The 21144-nt window shown below is 34.9% G+C and overlaps 2 protein-coding genes across 8 annotated transcripts in view; both read left to right on the top strand.

Annotated features, from left to right (window-relative positions):
- The first annotated feature begins 736 nt into the window (after positions 1 to 736).
- Positions 737 to 11100, top strand: g3bp2a (G3BP stress granule assembly factor 2a). Of its 2 annotated transcripts, none has more exons than XM_077232304.1 (13): positions 737 to 1177; positions 1653 to 1770; positions 1862 to 1943; positions 2038 to 2211; positions 5385 to 5475; positions 6773 to 6875; positions 7038 to 7224; positions 7420 to 7521; positions 7636 to 7738; positions 7852 to 7911; positions 8057 to 8182; positions 8302 to 8420; positions 9853 to 11100. In XM_077232304.1, the coding sequence occupies exons 2-13, from the start codon at positions 1676 to 1678 to the stop codon at positions 10132 to 10134; spliced, it is 1524 nt and encodes a 507-aa protein (XP_077088419.1). In that variant the 5' UTR covers positions 737 to 1177; positions 1653 to 1675; the 3' UTR covers positions 10135 to 11100. The 2 variants fall into 2 exon arrangements, with proteins under 2 accessions (XP_077088419.1, XP_077088418.1); XM_077232303.1 differs by having other exon boundaries at positions 739 to 785.
- A 1900-nt stretch (positions 11101 to 13000) lies between these two features.
- The window catches only part of uso1 (USO1 vesicle transport factor), a 34209-nt gene continuing 26065 nt past the window's right edge, over positions 13001 to 21144 (top strand). For 2 of the 6 annotated variants that reach the window (XM_077232332.1, XM_077232331.1), the window contains exons 1-10: positions 13025 to 13270; positions 13699 to 13785; positions 15945 to 16009; positions 16162 to 16238; positions 16501 to 16512; positions 17725 to 17825; positions 17904 to 18006; positions 20334 to 20389; positions 20480 to 20600; positions 20702 to 20880. In XM_077232332.1, the coding sequence (XP_077088447.1) occupies positions 13205 to 13270; positions 13699 to 13785; positions 15945 to 16009; positions 16162 to 16238; positions 16501 to 16512; positions 17725 to 17825; positions 17904 to 18006; positions 20334 to 20389; positions 20480 to 20600; positions 20702 to 20880 (867 nt within the window). In that variant the 5' untranslated portion in view covers positions 13025 to 13204. Of the gene's footprint in view, positions 13271 to 13698; positions 13786 to 15944; positions 16010 to 16161; positions 16249 to 16500; positions 16513 to 17724; positions 17826 to 17903; positions 18007 to 20333; positions 20390 to 20479; positions 20601 to 20701; positions 20881 to 21144 lie in introns of all 6 variants that reach the window. The other 4 variants (XM_077232335.1, XM_077232334.1, XM_077232336.1 and 1 more) reach the window with 4 other exon arrangements.

The raw sequence follows: 21144 nt of genomic DNA, 5'->3' as shown, positions 1-21144 counted from the left end.
GAAATGGGAGGGGCTTAACAGCAAGACTGTTGTCTCTAATTGGTCAGATGGATCAATTTTCAGTTCTTCTATTTCTTCTAACACATTTCCTCAGTATTTTTATTTCAAGACAATATTTAAAAAATTATAACTGACAGAATTATTGTCCACAAAAATGCTGAAGCCACACGTGCACGGTTTTGTCACATGATAGTTGTTACTTTTCTTACCGTTTACTAGATTGGGATTATTTATACGCACCCAAAAAGGGAGAGTTAGAGAGAGAGAGAGAGAGAGAGAGAGAGAGAGAGAATTACGTGTGCGAATCTCATGAGCGGGTCAGGCAATTTTCTTTGGAATAAACTGAGTTAATTTATTATACTTCTGAGTAGAAATGTATCTAACAAGACAAAACAACTCCTAAGATCTGAATATGCCTCACTGGAATATCCTGCATTCTGAGCCGTCAAGTGCCCCCTATAGGACGATTTATTTAATAGTGATATTTGCAGTCTAGTCTCCCATTTCTCTCTGATGACGCTTTGTGTTTCTTTTAAAATATACCGATATAAGCGATGCGTTTCAACTATCATATTCAGCCATAACACCCCACACAAAATATATTAACTTTATATTTTAAAATTATTTATAAATATCACTGTATATACAGTTATTAACAAATAAAAACAACAGCCAAAATGGGATCGTGTCAGTGAATTTAAAAATCAAATGAGTCGGACAATAATACTTGTAACACAAGGAAATGCTACGTAGTGCGTAGAATTGTCATATCCTCGATGAAATGGGTCAGTAAAGTCTTATGATGAACTCTTAAAACCCTGTTCTCATATAGCCATCGAAGACTATTTATTTTTAAGACAAATCGTGTCGATTATAGCGTTGTTGACAGGGGTCGGAGGAATGCGTTGTTAGAACGTCATAATTGTGCTGTCGAGTGTAAGAAGCTGATTGGCTGTTGCCAGTGTGACGGGGGTTCTTGTCCCAGATCGCAGGGGTTAGACAATAAGGATCCAAACAGCAGCATTTCCATTAATAACACAGCATAGATGGATTTTTTCTCTCTGTGATTTCAAGCAGCTGGCGCTGACATACACACACAACTGTTATAATTATATGATACGACTTAATAATTATTCTTATTTAATCACGTAGATAAATCAAATAAATCCCAGAAAAGGTAAGTGTCTCAAATATATAAAACCCTAAACCATTTCAGTCAATTTCGACCTGCTTCATTTCTCTCTAGTCTAACAGAAATCGATCAGAGATGTTATCTTAATATTCATCTTTTAATTATTATTATTTAGTATAGATAATGTTGATTGTGGCATTATTGACAGATGTCAAAGAGTAAAGTTGAAAGATTTCTTTGTTATTTCTTTAACGAATTGTATACAGCCCTCATGTAAGCATCATTATAATAAATTACATGAGATACATTTAAAGCATTCTTGGAATGTTAATGACAGTACAAATGATGATAAATAAATAAAACACTTTTGAATGATTTTAGGGTTTTATTTTTTTCTTTATTGTTATTATTAGTTTATTGTATCTATTGTCTTGTTTTGTAATCTATTTGGAGCCCGAGTCTGTAAAAATGTTTGATGATGATTAGCCATTATTAATAACGATATGTTTTCCCTCTTCAGATTCTGACTTTTTTAGCAAAGAAATGGTGATGGAGAAGCCCAGTCCCCTGCTGGTAGGGCGGGAGTTTGTGAGACAGTATTACACACTTCTCAATAAAGCACCAGACTTTCTGCACAGGTATGCTCCATAAGAATTATAATTTCATCACCTCATATGTCATGACATTTTTATCTGAAAATTAAAATTATTCAAAACTCACATAATTCAGATTTTATGGACGAAACTCATCCTATGTCCATGGTGGACTAGATTCGAATGGAAAGCTTTCAGAAGCAGTCTATGGGCAAGCTGTAAGTCTTAATGTTAGTCATTTGTTTATGCATAACCTGTGAAAACATCCAAATTATAAAGATATTCACCAGCATCTGTTTTCCTCATCTGTAGGAGATACATAAGAAGGTAATGTCCCTGCAATTCAGTGAGTGCCACACAAAAATCCGGCATGTGGATGCCCATGCCACTCTGAGTGATGGTGTGGTTGTCCAGGTAATGGGTGAACTTTCCAATAATGGACAGCCCATGAGGAAGTTCCTACAGACATTTGTGCTGGCTCCAGAGGTGTGTATAATAATAACATGCCATATGTAGTCAACATACAATCAAATGCATTATATAGTACCCATAAATGGTATTGACTCCTTGAAAATTTTTCATTAAACCTAAGGATTTTTTTGCAATTGATTACTCCAGATACATTTCTGCAGATTTGTTCAAAATGTATTGCTGTAAAAAACAAATAAACATTTGTATAGGTATTCACCCCAAGTTAATATGTAGTAGGTATGGAATTATAGCATTTGTGTAAATAGATACAGATTAGCACATATGGTCACTGGAATTTTTCTTTGCAGAATAGCTCAAGCTCAATCAAGTTGATTAGAGATCATGAGTGGAACAGCCTTTATTCAAATAATACACCCACATATTCTGGACTCGGCCACACCAGGACATTAAATGTGCAGTAAGCGATTTCTGAGAAACACTGTTGATATTTTAAAATCAACACCCAAAAAAACACAGCCCTACCCAAAAGAAATGCACCCCTCCCTTCATTGGCCGCCCCCAAAGTAACAAACACGCTATGCAATACAGGCAGTCGGTGCATCAGACAGCTCGTGCAAATATGGACAAATCAGCTGTGATTCAACAGCATATCTTGGTTCTGTGAAATAGCAAAAACCAATATTACACATGTATTGAGCAGAAACAATGCAACCTCTCCAGTGCTGGAAAGCTTTTCCAGTATTAACGCAAGTCCTAGATCTTGCCAGATCGTAACCATTCTTTTTCCAATTACATTCCTCTACTTTTCCTCTTTGGTAATGTCTCACCCATCTCTCTTTCTACTGTTTTTCTCTCCTCCCCTATCATGAGCGGAAATGCCCCTTATTGCTGAAGAGTGTTTTGGTGCTCAGTGGATCAATCCTATCCCCTTTGTTTTTTTCTTGTGTTTACACAGCCAGGACTATGAAAATTGTTTATTTCAGTGTTGATTTGAATATTCAATAGTAGGGCTGGGACGGTTACAACATTACCGCAATACCGCGGTCACGTGACGCCTACCGCGGGTCTGAGCTCGTCACCGTCATCACCGTAAAAAAAAAACCATTGGCCTGACATGTGCACGTTGTGTCTAATGACATGGATTCATTGATTCTAATGACATGGATTATGTCTAATGACATTGTGTCTTACATGGATTCAAGGTTTTCTAAACAAAACGTATCATCAAAAGATGGAGCAAATCCGACCTTTCGTGAGTTGGGGAGCGCCATCCATCCGCATCAATGTTTTTTGACCAATTTTCAAAATCGTACCCGCCCGCCATCTGCTGATTGTTTTAAGGTCTATGAGCGATGCAAGGCGCTGCTGCCGCGAGGCTAGAAAGCTCTTGGCTATTCTTGAAAGGAAACTGATCAAGAATTCAACAAAGATATTTAAAGGCTAAAGTCCCTAGTATAGCCTATTGGCTATGTTGTATCCCCAGAATATCAGCAGTGAACTCCGTCTCCGATCGGCACACTGGGATAAAAATAAATAAATATCCTAGATAAAATGCACATCGGCAAACCTGACCTTACCTGACTAGGCTACCGTACAATTTTATCATTTCGTTTTGAATTTTGTTTAAAAGTAGACATTTCAAGCTTTCTATTTATTTCTCATGTCTGTGAGGCAAGTAGTCTACGCTGAGTTCACGTGAAATGCCAGAGATCGCACCAGCGCCTCCACGTCCTGATTATATGTCTGCTTTATTTGCTTCTTATTTATTAATTCCAGGTAATTGGTTGATGAAACAGTAATTAAAATTGAGATACAATTTATACAAAATGAAATTCAATTTAAAGAAAGGCTTTTTACAAAACAAAACTTAATAAAAAGTGGTCTAAATCATGTCTGTCCCATCTTACGATCCTATCTTACTCATGCTGTTCACTTTTCATATAATCAACATAGATAATTAAATAAAAAAATAACATTATATTATGTAAACCTAAATATGGAATATAATTTTTGTAATTAAGACATATTGGAAAAGGTGTTTATGTTTCATTTCCAATGTGAACATAATGTATTCTCCTGAAAATTATGTATTGTCAAATGTGTGTATTTAAAGCGGTTTACCGCTATACCGCTGGAAGTTCTATTTTTTTAACTGTGGTTAGAAAAAATCCATACTGTCCCAGTCCTATTCAATAGCGTTTCTCAGAAATCGCTTACTGCACCTTTAACATGACGTTGTTTCTCTGGTTTTCCAGCTTAGTGGGTTCATTTTCTTCCTGGAAAAGCAATCTTGAAAAAGTGTGGTAGATATTTTTAAAGGCATTGAATGGTTTATAGCCGCCTGTAACAAATAAGTTATGTTATTATTTATTATTTAAGAAAATTTGTTTGAAAATGTACTCAAGTTTACCAATGTAAAGAAAAGTGGTCACATATTCAATTAGTTAAGAAGCGTAACATTTATACACACCACCTCATTTATACATTATTCATGAGAGACCCTGAATTTGTGATAAAGTGGCAGGCAGGTTTGTTTTCACAGATAAGTTACAGACACTAGATTCATTCTATACATTTATTTTAAGTTGGCTTTTCTTCACTGTTTTGACGTATACCTGAGTGAAATTGCTTCTTTAAATGATACAAAATTGAAGGGCGGGACTTGATTGTTGCGATCTGGAATTGATTGCATTATTGTCATTTGCTGTGTGGTGATATCATGTGAGTGACATGTTGTCAGAGGGGAGCGGTTATCGTCCTGCCCTCAATCCAGTTCACATGTCATCAGAGAAAAGAGGAGGAGGGCATGTAAATAAAATACAAAAAATATTTGCATGGATAAATAATTTATAATATAAAATGTACCGCAATATATAAAGTAATGTCATAAAAAATAAGATTTGTCCATTTAGATTTCATTGTGACTTTAGGAAAATGGAAGAAACAAATATAAGCCTAATATAATGGTGTGAAAACATGTATTAAAAAGCAACAAGAAACCTTTCACTGTATCATAAGACATTTAATCTGTATTTAAAAAACAGCATCATATATATACATTTCAATGTTTATTAAGTATCTACTGTTAATTTTTCTCCATGATGCTAAGAACAAAGTTAAGAAATCAACTTATGGTCAGAATATTTGACATGAATTATATTTACTTCACCTATATAGCTAGTGGGTGAGCTAGTCTGAAAGTCTTTTTCTTTTTAATTGGTGTCTAGGGTTCTGTGGCAAATAAGTTTTATGTTCACAACGACATCTTCCGATATGAAGATGAGGTCTTTGGGGACTCTGAGGCTGAGCTTGATGAAGGTTAGTTGAGAATTAAAGATTATTACATCTATACAGTTCTTACATTACAGCATCTTTTAAAAGACTATAGCCCCTCATATCCAAAAGTATTAGCGGTACATGTCTTGACTTTGGTATTTCTTCCCAATTGTTTTTTGTTTTTTGCTAAGCTGCTCTGGCTCCGTTACGCTTGGAGTCATTTTTTCCACTTTTACAATCTGCTTGGCCCCCAATGATTTCCAATTGCAGCTACATTTATTATTCTTGCTCAATCTGATTCTGAACTTTATCTGCATTTAGTGAAAATTCACCTTTGTGCGATAAATGGTCTGTGGTTATTAATATTTTGTGTAGTTTTGAGATGGATGTGATATGTAGTTGCCAAGCAACAAGCAATTATATTTGCAAAATTCCAAACATCAGAAACTTAACATTTTACATGAAAATCTCTTTCCACATCAGGAACAAATTAGCCTCAAGTCCAACCTTGAAAATGTTTTTATTATTTTATGAATTATACATGCATATTAAATCAAACGTGTGTGTGTGTACGCGTGTGTGGCCTGGTAAACCCTATGGCAAAATGTCTCCACAAAGATGGCAGTATGCCAAATACTTGTGGGGAAATGTTTTAGTGCTCGTGAGGAAAAATAGCTTATAAATTATATAAAATTATGATTTTTGAAATGTAAAACTGCAGAAAGCTTTCTGTGATGGGTAGGTTTAGGGGATAGAATATATGGTTTATAAAGTATAAAAATCATTATGTCTATGGAAAGTTCCCATTAAACATGGAAACCCAATGTGTGTTTTTTTTTTCCCTTAAAAGTTTACTTTTAATTATTTAAATCTGCCATTTATTACAGTAGCCATAGCAATGCACAAATTGTTGCAGCATTTCCCTATACACAAAAAGTCACACCAAATCTAAGCACACTACAAAAAACAAATACTTTAAACTTTAACAAGGACATTCCCTATAACCCATCTCAAATTGTTTGTAACTATATACCATTCGGGATAGAACTTTATTTTTGGATGGATGGCAAGAATATACTGTAAACGGTCAAGGCTGGGTTTTTAGACGTAACTCAACCACACAAAACACTTGAGTTCTGACTGGCATAACAGACTCAATTACTATTGCAGAAGTCACCTACGAGCTTTTCACTGGTAAATTCCTCTCTTGCAACTGTATTTTGTGAATTGGTTCCTTTAGAGCTGGAGTAATTAAGATGTTTTAAAGCAAGGGGATGGTACTTGCTCATTCAGTTCTTTTTTTCAACGATTTACCTAAACAAATGTTTTGCTGGGACAGAGTCAGAAGAAGAGACCGATGAGCCAGAAGACAGGCACCCATCGCCCGAACCCCTCCAGGACAGCCCCAGTAATGCAAACTGCTATGAACCCCATCCTGTGAGGTAACCCACTTTGAACTTAAAATGAAAGCCTACTTGGACTATAACTGTTGATGATTCTCAGTCCAGTATGGTTTGGTAAATATCTTAAATTGTAAATCGAAGCTCTGTTTGAATTTTTAAGAGTTGTCTAATGGTTTTTATCCTCCTCTTTTTCACCTTCAGCTGTAACAATGGTGTGGAAGAAGCTCATGAGGAAGCAGCTATGGAATTAGATTCTGAGGTTGCCCCAGAACCCAAGATTGAGGAGCCGAAGCTCAAGGCAGAAGAGAAGGTTGTAGAGGAGTTTGAGGAGAAGGCACCGTCTCCTGTTCCTATGGAATCACCACCTCACATACAAGAACCACCTAAAGTAAATTTTGACGTTTAGTGACATTTCTAAAATGTAGGTAATTTACATTAAAATTGATAGGTATTTTGATAATTTGATAGTTAACGTTATTTATTTAAGAATGCACAGTACAATTTGTCTTCAAATGTCTAGTAGTATATTTTTTACTATTTCTGATAAGTCATGCTGGGGTAAAAATGATCATGTCTCTGGCAGACTTCCTCTTGGGCCTCTGTGACCAGCAAAAATTTGCCTCTCTGTGGGACTGTTCCATCCTCTGGAGGTCAACCACATGTTGTTAAAGCACCAAACTCACAGGTAGCCTATGAATACATTAATATCTTTCTTTCTTATTTAAATAGAATGCTGTTGACCCAGCATTACTTCAACCATGTTTCATTAGCATGCTGTCTTGATTTCTAATGTTATCAGCCCAGAGTTGAGACCAAGCCAGAGGTGTCGTCAGCTACAATCCGTCCACGTGACCAGCGCATCCGTGACAGACCTTCAGTAACCTCAAGAGGGCCTAGATCTGGTATGAATCTAGAATAATACTAATGAAGCAATGCTTCCATACAACTTTATAATTTTATTTAGGGATTGATGTGATTAAATTACACAATTTAAAAAAAAATTATTTTTCATTAGATGGTATCTCATCTTCCGAATCTCAAACTGGGAAACCGCATTTCAGCTTTGTAAATAAAGGTAAGTATGCCTTTCCATTGTGAATATGTTGTAGCTGTTTTGTTTGGGCAATGCTACTGTTTGTTGATAAAGAAAGACTGGTGTTGTTGGTCCCTGTATAGTCATAAATGACAAAAGCTGATGAAATATCTTGGATGTTGCTTAGGAAGGGGAGAAGAGTCGAGTGAAATGGACAGCAGAAGGGTTGTCAGGTATCCAGACAGTCATCAGCTCTTTGTTGGAAATCTCCCTCATGACATTGATGAGATTGAACTCAAAGACTTCTTCATGAGTAAGATGTTTTTGTTTGTTGTTTAAATTGTCATGGTAACCATTGCATTGATCCTTGTTCTCTTGTATTTATTAATCAATCATCTGCACATTTGATTGCTCTTTGTCTCTCCAAACTAGCGTTCGGAAATGTTGTTGAGTTACGGATCAACACCAAAAGCACTGGAGGAAAGATTCCCAACTTTGGCTTTGTTGTCTTTGATGATTCTGAGCCGGTGCAAAGAATTTTAGGAGTCAAAGTAAGGAAAGCTATTTGTCTTTTAGTAAATGTATTTAAAGCGTTATTTTAAAGGGATGCATTGATTTCATAATTCTGTCCGTCACAATAAGACGTATTTTATACATAATAAGATATCACAATTTCGTGTTTTGGCTGATGACCTATAAATGGTCCATATTTAACTAAATAAAACACTAAAAACTAAATGCTATAGTGAATATAGACGAGCTTGTAAAATTGTATATGTATGCCCGCCCTGTCCACTGCAGTCAAGGAGGATATTATCAAAATGGTTAAATCTTCTCAATTGAATTATTGCAAAGTACCGTCCAGAATGTAAAGCTCTTGGCTGGTCAAAGAAGACTACAGATCGTTTTGTCACTAGGTTGAGCATATATTTGACTACTTCAAAATAACTTCCTAAGTCATATACATTTGTGAGGAACCTCCAATTTAATTTTGCACTGCAAGGCAAGTATGAAGGATCTGTCTTGATATTGACTGTAATTTTTAACACAATAAAGATCCCAAACAACATGCATAACGTTAGAACACAAACTTAAAGTATAACTTGAATTAAAGCTGCAAGCAGCAATGAAAGGGACCTAAATATTAGAAATTACACATAACACAATGTGCAAAACTTATTGAGCAATGTTCAGACTGGCTGCTGTAATTAAACAAAAAAGGAAGAATCAAATGAAATTAGTTATTGATTATATTATAGTCAACGTCAGGGTTATTATCGTTAACTAAAATAAAACCATAAAAAAATGCATTACTTGAAACAAAATATACAAAAAATGTAGTTGCTAAAATAAATTGAAAACAAAAACTTAATAAAACTATATAGACATATTCAAAACAACAATAAAAAATTACTGGAACTGAAAATTAAAATGGAAACTATAATATAAAAGCATAAAATAAAATTAAATTCAAAATATAAACAAAACCAATAATAGTATATCAATTATACTAAAACAATACTGGTCAATGTATGCTTTATTTCCTGTAAGCTTTTTGTCTTAATATGGAATTTTTTTTTGCATTGTAAAATAAAACCTATTCCATTATAAGCTGTAGTTTCCCTTTTATGTCAAACAATTTTGTCAGTTAAATATCTTAATCAATTTTAGCATTTTCTTCTGTCCAGTTTAACTCCACATATTTAATATCATAATCAAACTTGTAAGGTAATTAAAAACAAATATTGTGCAAATGTCTCTTTTGGACATAATTGTTGACCACAACTGTATATATATATATATATATCCATAAAAAGTCAATATGATAAATGGGAAAAAAAAACCTCTAGTTTCGGCATTGCTGAATGGTACTGATAAATCGGACATCTCTATACTTTTCTTTGTAATACATTTCTTCAGGTGTAAAGATATAGTATTGAGAGAGAATTTCATAACTGACTCCACATGTCATTTTGTGATTAGCCAATCATGTTCCGTGGTGAGGTACGTTTGAACGTGGAGGAGAAAAAGACGAGAGCAATGCGTGAGAGGGAAACCCGTAGTGGAGGTGGTGAAGATCGTCGGGAACCAAGACGTATTGATCGTGGTTCAGGAGGGCCGCGTGGCATTACCGGAAGCAGCATGATGCGAGACCGTGATGGCAGAGGCCCACCTTCACGTGTTGCCACCGTACCAAAACCAGGCATAGCCTCTGGGAGGGGCACCGCTTCAAGTGAGGGCCGGTTTGCTCCTCAGAGGCGTTGAAAGGAGCTCCCCTTGTAGTTCGAATGTAGTACAATGTTCATTTATTATGATATTGAGAAATCTATGTTAAAACATATACATACTTTTTATTTCCTTACTCCTTATGTTGTACACTTGGATTTTTGCCTTAGGAATGTCAGCTGTTTCATGTGGAACAGATCAACAACTTGAACAATCTAATGACTCAAAACACACGAGTAACTTTAAATTGGAATTGTGATTCAAATCCTCTGGTTTGTCATTTATCAAATGGTAAAAATTACAAACTTGATGGGGAAACAAGTCAGTTCAGTGCCGTTAGAATTTCTTTGACATTTCATACTAATTACCTTCCAGTTGCATGGTTTAAAATATGCAGATTGAAAGATATTTTTTTTTTAAATATTTTAATATTATTTCGGAAATTACACTAATCAGCTCATTAATAAGATAAAGGCTACATGAAGGCGCAATTGTGAACTAACAGTATTTCATTTAATTGTATTGAACTGTCAAGAAAGAAGATAAAGAAAGGCTTTAATTATGTGTTCTGAAAGACACTGAGAGTGCAGACAAGACGATGTCCTCTCTCCTATTTATGTGTTTGTCTTTTTTTATATACATGTTTGACAGAATTTTATGTTCTGGTTCTGCCTAAATAAGTGAATGGAGCAGCAATAGAAGCAATTGTAAAGTGTAAAGGTGTTTATGCTGAATGTTTTTCTTAAGGCAGAGGCACTTTATCAAATTTCAATTTTTTTTTCACCCAGTTTTCATAACTTTAATATCATTTTGTGACATGAGTTTTAGTTTACATCCTAGGCATTGTTCTTCTTTTTTTAATTAATACATGACAGATTTATACAGGGTCCATAGAAACATGGCTGGTGTATTTCTCACTTTCCCAAACTGACTAGTTTTGCATACATTTTTTTTTATTGAAATTATAATAATGAATAACATTTTAAATATAACTGTTTATCAAAATGCTTACTGTAAATCTCTTTTTGTCCAGACACACGTGAGCTTTAAGAGACTTCATTTTCTGAACATTTTGTTCATTTTTTTTTTCTTTCCAGTTAGTAGTTTATGCCTTCTGATGTGAAGGCATTTTCTTCTTTGTTTAAAAAAAAAAAAACATATATATATATATATTTTTTTTTTTTTTTTTTTTGATTGATATCCACACTCATTTTCGCTTGGTCATAATGAGGAACATGTGAATACCGTTCTTCATGAATTGGAGGAACAATAAGTACAGTAGGCACTGTTTTCATTTTGCAGTGTTAGTCTAAAATTTGCACTGATTTTGTAAGTACAGTTTGATGTAGCGCTATTTTTGATGTTTAATGTCTTCCGTGTCAGGTAGATTGCACTATTTGCAGTATTTCTAGGACAATCCTCATCAGGGACATTGCATTTCTCTTTTTATTTGTTTGTGTTTGGGGGGACAACTTGTTCTCTATAAAAAGACATTTTGGTTGCAGATGCATTTACTTTTAGAAGATTTTGGAAGAAAGTATGCAAATATGTCCTGCTTTCCCCATCCACTCTACCTAGTTCTTATGTGTTCGGAGTTTGGGACCTGGGACGTTTTAATTACTGTGTAAATAAATTCCACAATGGCCTTTCTACTTAGACTTCAAGCACTTCAATCAGCCAAATACTTCAAATGTTTGGATCACAAGAGAGAAAAAAGAAGACATTACACCATAGGGCTTGGTCAAATAACTGTGCTTTTCAACCCAAAATATGCATCAGACTTTGATTTGTTTTATTTTGTTCATATCATTTAATCATTCTTTTAACCCTCTAATCCTAATGCAAAATATTTTCTTTGGTTTCCTTGCAGTTATTGTGACATTTATAGATGCTCTGTTTATAGATGTAGTTTATTTTGGTGGAACATGAACATGGTTTTGTATTAGCAGGTGGTTACCAAATTATTTTCTTTGGACTGCATATTTGTATGAGTAAAATATGTTGCAACTGAGTGTTTATTTTTACTGGGATTTTTTTTTGTATTGTTATTTGACTTTAATTAGATTTCAATGTGTTAAACTTGACATACAATAAACAGAAATCTGTGCAGTGCAAAATCTTGCAAAACTTGCAGTCTGTTTATTTAGACTCATAAAAGAAAGAATTATCAGCATGCTTTTTGTAACAAATAGCAGATTTGTCAAATTTAGAAACATTAAGACAATAAAATATTATTTGGGTGTTACAATACATAAAATTCCATTTTCTGAGTCCAAGTACTTCAAATATCAATATCTTTCTTGAAAATAATAATAAAAAAGAATGTTTTCTTTGAAAAATTACATTTATGATTGTAAAAATGTACAATGAGCAGCAATAAAATAACTATAAACGGAATGTAAAATGGGTCTATTTTCAAAGGTACACCAACAATTTTTTGGCTAATACAGATTTTTTTTAATTTATATTTTTATACTAAATTAGAGGTGAATCCAAAACACTGATGAACACAATTTCAAAATAAGAGTATAATTGTTTCTTCAATGTGATGACAAAAGGAGCAATTGGGTGAAATACTGTCTTTAAACTACATGTTTATAATTTTTTGGGTAACGTTAACAATTATGAATAAGTATGAAGGAACTTCACTAACTTTGTTTAGCAGAACTTTTGTGAAAAAAGCCATATTTACATTCTGTCACTAAATGTATTATTAACAAAACTTCAAAACTACAGTCAGGTAAAGAGATCTAAGTTCTTCCAATAAGGTTTTTTTTTTTTTTTTTTTTTGGTAACATTTGAAAAGCTACTACACACATGAAATAATAGATTAGAGTTAATCAGAAATCAGAATGGTGTTTGACTGTAACTGTCTCTTTATGAGACCGTCACTGACGCTGCGGTCAGCCACGTATCGCCACGTCTCTACGCATGCGCGTCCGAGTCAGTTCCGGGCTGGGTGCTGGTGTGTTGAGAGATCAACATCAGACAGCTGCTGATTTTAATGACATTTACTTTCTTCATGTCCTTTGGAATCTCTAGTTTAACTGACGCTTAATCTGTCTGTAGATCAACGTCTAAAATATTACTACTGCGGACACATAGAAAGATGAATTTCCTCAGGGGAGTAATGGGGGGGCAACCAACAGGCCCACAGCCGACTGGAGCAGAAACAGTGAGTTTAATTACTGCAAAAACAAATAAACACATTTGAAAATAAATAAAAAATGAATAAAAATTATATTTATAAGCAGCTAGAAACAACTGCTTATCAAGTCAATGACTCACGTTAGATAAGTTAATGCTTTCAGATCAGTAGTTGATAACTGTACACATAAATATGAATATGATTAGCTGCTAGATGTATATGAGCCAGTGTTACAAAACATTTGTAAATGACACTTCCAAATCAGACCGTGTTTATGCTTGCACCTTGATGTAAAATGTGTTCAATTACACTGTATTTGATGTTTGGTTTGTTACCAATAGTCTTTGCATAGTGATATTTTTACCATTGTGAGGTTTCAAGCTAAATTTTCAGTAGGGATAATGTAACTTCACTCTGACAAGGCATTTACCAACCGTTATTGTGTGTCTGTTCAGATTCAGAAGTTGTGTGACCGTGTGGCTTCATCCACCCTGTTGGAGGATCGAAGAGATGCTGTCCGTGCCCTCAAATCTCTGTCCAAGGTGACCAGCAATTGATGCTTGTCATGTTGATGTTTGTTACTGAGCTGTTGTAATTATACACTGCCATTTAAAAGTTTGGGGTCAGTAAGGAAAGAAATGAATGCTTTTATTCAGCAAGGATATATGGATACATTGATAAATAGTCTCAGTAAAAGATTCCTGTCAAATAAAATGTTCTATTGAACTTTCTATTCATCTAAGCATCCTGATTTAAAAAATATTACGTTTAATAATTATAAATGTTACTAGAGCGTCAAATCAGCATATTAAAATGATTTCTGAAGGATCGTGTGAAACTGAAAACGGATGTAATTGCTGCTAAAATTCAGCTTTGCCATCACAGGAATAAATTACATTTTTAACCATTTTCAAATTGAAAACAGTTTTTAAATTCTAATAATATTTCATGATATTACTGTTTTACTGTCATTTTGAGCCTTGGTGAGCATAAGAGTTTTCTTTTGCAAACATTCTCATAGACTCCATACTTAATTTTGAATGACAGTATATGCTCATATTGAAGCTTGATGTTATTGAGCAATAAGGTATAAGAGGTGTTGCTATATAGTGATTATAGCCACAGTTGAAAGCCGTTGTTTGCCACTGTGCTTAACAACCTCTTTATCCATGCATATATTCAAGGTGCCTATCCCGATAAGTTGGGTGATGTCACTTCTTGTTGACGTTCGAAGTATTGTTCAACAAAACGGAGGCTAGCTAGACCCTCCTCATCCGCGCACTAACCCCCCAAACCCCAAATCCTTCTTGTCGGTTATTGGCTCAAACAGTTTATGGTTCGTGGTGCGGGTTAGCCCAGTTTGTTTTTGTTGCTGTTTTTTTGGAGCCTGGGGTGTCTGCAGAGACCGCGTTTTTTTTTTTTACAGTGTTTTCAGGGGACAGGCAGCTAGTGGATAGTGAGGAGATGTTTGCTGTATGTGACAAAAAATGTTTTGGCCTAAAAAACGCGTGACATCGCTTAGAGCACCTTTCAGTATAGGAATTTTTTGTATCTTTTTCTTATTGCTTTTAATATATTTCTACATAAAGATTTTCCTTAAATGCCTCCTGTGGTGAAAATCAAGTTATTAATGTTGTCTATATGTCAATGTGGTGTTTTTCATATGCTTTAAGGCAAACCATAGTCAATATGCCACTTAATGCGTTTGCTTAAAGTCCCCCTGTAGCTAGTCAATAATTGTATCCTTTGCTGAGTATTTTCTCCTTAACTGCAGTGATCTAAAAACAGTCTCGAAAACGCAGTTTGAAATCGCTGGTGTTTCTGACTCCACAAACTACCTTGTAACCAATCAGGTCAACGTGCCGGCGGGCTTTAGCATATCTTTACTATGCAGTGAAGCAAGGCAGTCTCAGGAGAAGCCAGGTTATCTCGTTATTTATTCTGTTAAGAAAAATCGGGTAGATTTAGCAATATAGCGGGTGTATGATGTATATTACAACATTATGATGAACTATATCCTTTTATCCACTGACATTCTGAGTTCTTCAAAGCGTTTCTAAGGATTCTGATTGTTAGAAGGTAGCTGTCTGAAGGCAAGATTTTAAGGGATGAAGAAATGTATTTTTACAGGAAAAAGGGATAAAATGATTGACCAGAGGGGGACTTTAAGAAAACGCATTAAGTGGCATCAGTCTGCTAGATATAGTCCCTACAGAATGTTACTATGCAACTGAAATAACAATCCACTATGGGAGTTGCACAGTGATATGGTGAACAGGTGTTATTTTGTGGAATATTGCACATTTTATAATAAGCCTGTACACTTTTGGCACTGTTTATAATGCATAGGTGATATTACAGTAAATAGAATATCAAAACAGAAGGAATACAGTTCATGCTGTGTTCGTTTCACTGTTAAAAACATGCCTTGAAAGTGATGTTTTTTTATTTTTTATAAGTGAAAATACTTCCTCCTATCCCAAAAAGTAAGCCATCATAAACTGATTTAAAATAACATATTGGTGGGAGTGTTCAGAAATAGTCATTATGGACTTCCGTTTGGTGCAGCTTATGTTGCAGAAATTTCACTTCTGTCCTAGAAGTTAGATCTAAGTAAATTTCATATATTTTTGATTGAAAATATATACATTTGTATATCAGTTGTTTGATGAACATGTGTCAAGTAGATTTTTGATTACAGAAATACCGTGTGGAGGTTGGAAATATGGCGATGGACCATTTGGTTCGTATACTACAGACTGACCGGTATGTTTCACAATTTGGTCAAAAAAAATAATGCATTTACCATAAAGATAGGTCTTGTTCTGTTTTGTTGATATCAAGTGAAAGGGCTTTGGGTCATTTACCTCACATTGTGACTGTTTAAACTTTTTAAAAAAAATGTTTTTTTTAAACAGGTCAGACACTGAAATCCTAGGTTACGCTTTGGACACTTTATACAATATTATTTGCAATGATGAAGAGGAAGAACCAGGTATGTTTAGGCTATATTCTTATTTTAGTCTGGTTCAGAAATTATCATGTTGGGATTTTATTTGAATTGTTTCAATGTGCATAAGCGTCTTGGGCTGAATCGTGTCTTATTCTTTGATTCCAAATGAATAATTTTCTTTAAATTGTTCTTACAAACCTTATTTCAGTCTGTTCTTAGTCTCCCTCTTGCAGTTTGTTTGATGAGCTGGGAAATATTGTATATCTGATCCTCCTTCTTTTTCTTTCCATGTTTAATCCACCAGATGAATCTGAAGGTAAAGCACTTTTTTGTGCATGATGCTGTCTAACCACTAGCCCATCCATGCTTTGAAATCCCCTTAGAATATATCCACAGCGTTTGAGACACTCCGAGAATTTCACAGTGATCTGAACCGAAATCATTTTCCTAATTACATAAAGCAGCAAATTTTAGATGCCTGTATTACGGCATAATGACACTAGCAGCTTTGTTGTTCTCACAAGAGTACCGTTAAATTAAGAAAAGTCTGTTTCTGTGTCTCAAGTGTTAAAATGTTGTTTAGATGTCCAAATGAAAATCTTTGTATAAATGAAAGAACCCAAACCCAGTTTCTATAATAACACCTGTGCAGATTGTGCTGCTGGTCGGTAGATAAGAAAATGATCTAAAACTGTTAACTGACAGTTGATCATTATGATTGCGCGGTAGGTCAATCAAAGTTTGAGCTACTGCGTATTTTGCATACAGTATATGCTACTGCATATTTTAGTTGTTGTTTATGATAATCTTCATTAATTTTCATGTAAGAAAATTAACATTGTGTAATAATAAACAATTATAATTTAACAGTTAATTACAATTTTTGAATAATAATGGGATTTAGTGTATGTTTTTTGTTACTGTTTATTTGTTTGTTTTTTTAGTTAAAAGTTTTTAAAAAAAGGAAAGATAACTGCACTCATCAAACTGTTTTTTGGTCTCCCTTAAGGCTGAATGAAAGTCTTGTCAGTATAGAACCAAGAATTGTCCTAGTATTAATAATATTTAGTGTAAAAAAAAGTTTACTCTGTGTGGGAGAGGTTAAGCTTTAACTGGTGTGGGGTTTTGTGTGTTCTTCTTTTGTTTTATTCATCTATTTTTTTTATTAAATTTTTTTGCTTTTCACCCTTTCCACTGTCCAAATTCCTAACCTGTGGGTTGACGTGCTTTTTTTTCTGTCCCTCTTTGTATTAATGCAGTTCTTGTCAGCAGACACATGCCACTGCTCTTCCGTCTGGAAGGCTTAATGCCATATGTACTGAAAATAGTTCATTTTCTGGCTCTTTGCAATTTTATTGTGATCAGATTTAGCACAAAAGTTTATTTTTTTTCTTCTTAGTATATTACTTTCCATATCTTTCTATCTATCTCCCCTTTTTCTGTTTTCCCCTGCATTCTCTGTGTTAAAATAATCAAATAGCCAAGACAATAAAGAACAGGTTTCTCTGCATCACATTTTCTCTTTCAGAGGAGAACCAGCAAAAGCAGGAGGATGATTTGGGAGCTCAGTTCACTGACAAGTTTGTCCAGGAAACAGAAAATGTCACTCTGCTCCTCACACTGTTGGAGGTAAGCTTAAACTTAATGTTGCTTTCCATATTTCCTTCACATATTCCTGATGTTGTTTGACTGTTTTCCATGCTGTAGGAGTTTGACTTTCATGTCCGCTGGCCAGGTGTTAAACTCCTAACTGCACTTTTGAAAAACCAGTGTGCTCAGGTCCAAGGCATCATCCTGGTCAGCCCAATGGGTGAGTCAAAAATGTTCTTTTGCTCTTGTAATTATCTGATAATTTAGAACTATTTGCCAGTACAGATTGTTTGGTAGTCAGATTTTTTTGATCTACCCTGTTATATATTATCATATTTTACACATTTTGCTAACTTTATTTGCTTTTTAACTAGCTGAGATATCTAAAAAAAAAACCTGCTCATTTCAGAATCTGTTGGCTCATGACACAAATGTGCACCAATTGACTAACACAATTAAAAAAGATGACTTACACATTCTCCTTAAATTTAAACTGGTCTCAGTTATAAATAGAAATTCTGAAACAAAAAGCCCCACATAAATTCACTTCACTCAAAAGTAAAAATTCTTTCGTCTTTTTACTCACCCCCATGTTATTCCAAACCTATATGACTTTCTTTATTCTGACAGAATAATGATGACAGAAATGTCAGTTTTGGTGAAAAAAGCAATCTCCCGATAGCTAAAGGAGTTTTAGAACCAAAGTATTTTACATTTAATCATTTAACAGATGCTTTTATCCAAAGCGACTTACAAATGAGGAGAGCAAGCAAACAATATGGCAACAAAATGCAAGTTCTAGCAGAGTACATGTAGCAAGGTTTATTAAATAAAATAAAAAATAGAATAGAATAATAAGTGTTAATATTTACGGGTAAAGTGTTGACGAAAAAGATGGAAATTGTTGAAGACTCAGCTGCTTGGGTTGAGTTAGGCAGGTCATTTCACCAGCAACAGTGGTGGTCATTAACATTTTTGGGATGTGCAACATCAGACATGCTTGCTTTAAATATAACGTCCAATTTAAACTGAAAGTGAGTGGAATGGCAAAACTGCAGCACCCTTTTGTTAATTTAATCCCTGAGTATGTGCCACTCCCAAAAATCAAGGCAGCCATACAAGTTAATATGTGGCTTGAGGGTAGATTTTAGTGGTTAAAGACTTTCATTTGTATTTGATTGGAGTATGTCCAGAGTGACAGCCATGTCATGTGAGTGCTATATATTTTTATATATATTGCTATTACCGGGTTGGACCCCCTTTTGCCTTCAGAACTGCCTTAATTCTTTGTGGCAAAGATTCAAAAAGGTGCTAAGAGATTGGTCCATATTGACATCATGCAGTGTGTCGGCTGCACATCCATAATGCAAATCTCATGTTCCACCACATCCCAAAGAATCTCTATTGGATTGAGATCTTGTGACTGTGGAGTCCCTTTGAGTATAGTGTGCTCATTGTAATATTGAAGAAACCAGTTTGAGATGATTTGAGCTTTGTGACATGGCGTGTTTTCCTGCTGAAAGTGGGGCCCAATGTGTGCCAAGAAAATATCCCCCACGCCATTACACCACCTGCAGCCTGAAACGTTGATACAAGGCAGGATGTATCCATGCTTTCATGTTGTTTACGCTAAATTCTGACCCTACCATCTGAATGTCACAGCAGAAATCGAAACTCATCAGACCAGGCCAACATCTTTCCAATCTTCTATTATCCAAATTTGGTAAGCCTGTGCAAGTTGTAGCCTCAGTTTCCTGTTCTTAGCTGACAGAAGTGGCACCCGGTAGTGATATTTTTTCGTTCAGAAATGCTCTTCTGTAACGAGTGATTATTTGAGTAACTGTTGCTTTTCTATCAGCACGAGCCAGTCTGGTCATTCCCCTCTGACCTCTGGCATTAACAAGGCATTTTCACCCACAAAACTGCTGCACACTGGATATTTTCTATTTTCTGTACAATTCTTTGTAAGCCCTTGGGATGGTTGTGCATTAAAATCCCTGTAGATCATCAGTTTCTGAAATACTCAGACCAGCCCGTCAGGCACCAACAACCCTGCCACAATCAAAGTAACTTAAATCACCTTTTTTCCCCATTCTGATGCTCAGTTTGAACTTCAGCAGATCCTCTTGACCATCAGTTTCCACAAAATATTAATCAGCACTGATCAGCACTGAATGTCTTCAACATTGATAAAAAAATGTCTTGACCACCAAATCGGCATATTAAAATGATTCCTGAAGGATCATGTGACACTGAAGACTAGAGTAATGGTTGCTGAAAATTAAGCTTTAACATTTTGACATTTTAAAACATTTTAGAAATTTGTGAAAAGGCATGTTTTCAGTGTTAAGCGAACACTGTAGTTCTATTCCTCATTCACTTTTATTAATTTGTGTCAAGTTAAATATGGTATCTACTGTCACTTAGGTTGAAATCTGTGTTACCTGGTGACTTCAGCTCTGCATTCAGCACTATCATTCTTTAAAGCTGTTTGGATTATTTTATCGATATCTAGTTTCTAATGTTGATTTTTTTCTTACTCTGCAGGAGTGTCCAGATTAATGGATCTCCTAGCTGACTCTAGAGAAGTTATCCGTAATGATGTAAGTGTTATTGCTCTACATTACCATGAGTGTTCATACAGGAAGTCTCTGTTGAAATTAAATTAATCAATTTGACCTTTTTCCATTAAGGGTCTCCTACTGCTGCAGCAGCTCACCAAAGGCAACGCAGCAATTCAGAAAATTGTGGCCTTTGAAAATGCATTTGAGAGACTTCTTGATATCATCACAGAGGAAGGTTCTAGTGATGGAGGTATGCAGTTAACAATCCCATTTAATTTAAAATTGATAAGGTCACTCGTAAATTTCCAAAGGTGGCAAGATTGTGCATTAAGCTCCCCATTCACCTCACAGGTATTGTGGTGGAGGACTGTCTCCTATTGTTGCTCAACCTCCTGAAAAACAATAGTTCCAACCAGAATTTCTTTAAAGAAGGCTCCTATATACAAAAGATGAAGCCGTGGTTTGAGGTTGGGGATGACAACTCTGGCTGGTCAGCGCAGAAGGTCACCAACCTCCATCTAATGCTGCAGGTCTGAAATGAAGAATCCATTTAATATGGTTTGCTTAGTGTCACAATTCCCACACACACACACACACACACCGTAAATTGTATGTTTTTATACAGATTAAATGAATGTTAAATATTATTGGTACTACTTTGCAATAAGATTTAATTTAACATTACTTAACTATATTAGTTAATGTGATCTAACAATTAACAATACGTCTACAGCATTTATTAATTTTAGTCAATGGTAATTTCACCATTTACAAATGCTTTATTAAAATCCAAA

The sequence above is a fragment of the Siphateles boraxobius genome, unplaced genomic scaffold (genome assembly GCF_051911475.1).
Source record: "Siphateles boraxobius isolate OS27281-9 unplaced genomic scaffold, OSU_SipBor_1 17, whole genome shotgun sequence".
Taxonomy (NCBI): domain Eukaryota; kingdom Metazoa; phylum Chordata; class Actinopteri; order Cypriniformes; family Leuciscidae; genus Siphateles; species Siphateles boraxobius.
The sequence above is the reverse complement of the archived record's forward strand: the minus strand, read 5'-3'. Positions and strand labels throughout refer to the sequence as shown.

Excerpts from the sequence above, each read along its gene's own strand:
- g3bp2a (XM_077232303.1), top strand. Across the intron at positions 2,212-5,384 it reads CATTTGTGCTGGCTCCAGAG|GGTTCTGTGGCAAATAAGTT; the intron begins GTGTGTATAATA and ends ATTGGTGTCTAG. Across the intron at positions 7,522-7,635 it reads TTAAAGCACCAAACTCACAG|CCCAGAGTTGAGACCAAGCC; the intron begins GTAGCCTATGAA and ends TAATGTTATCAG.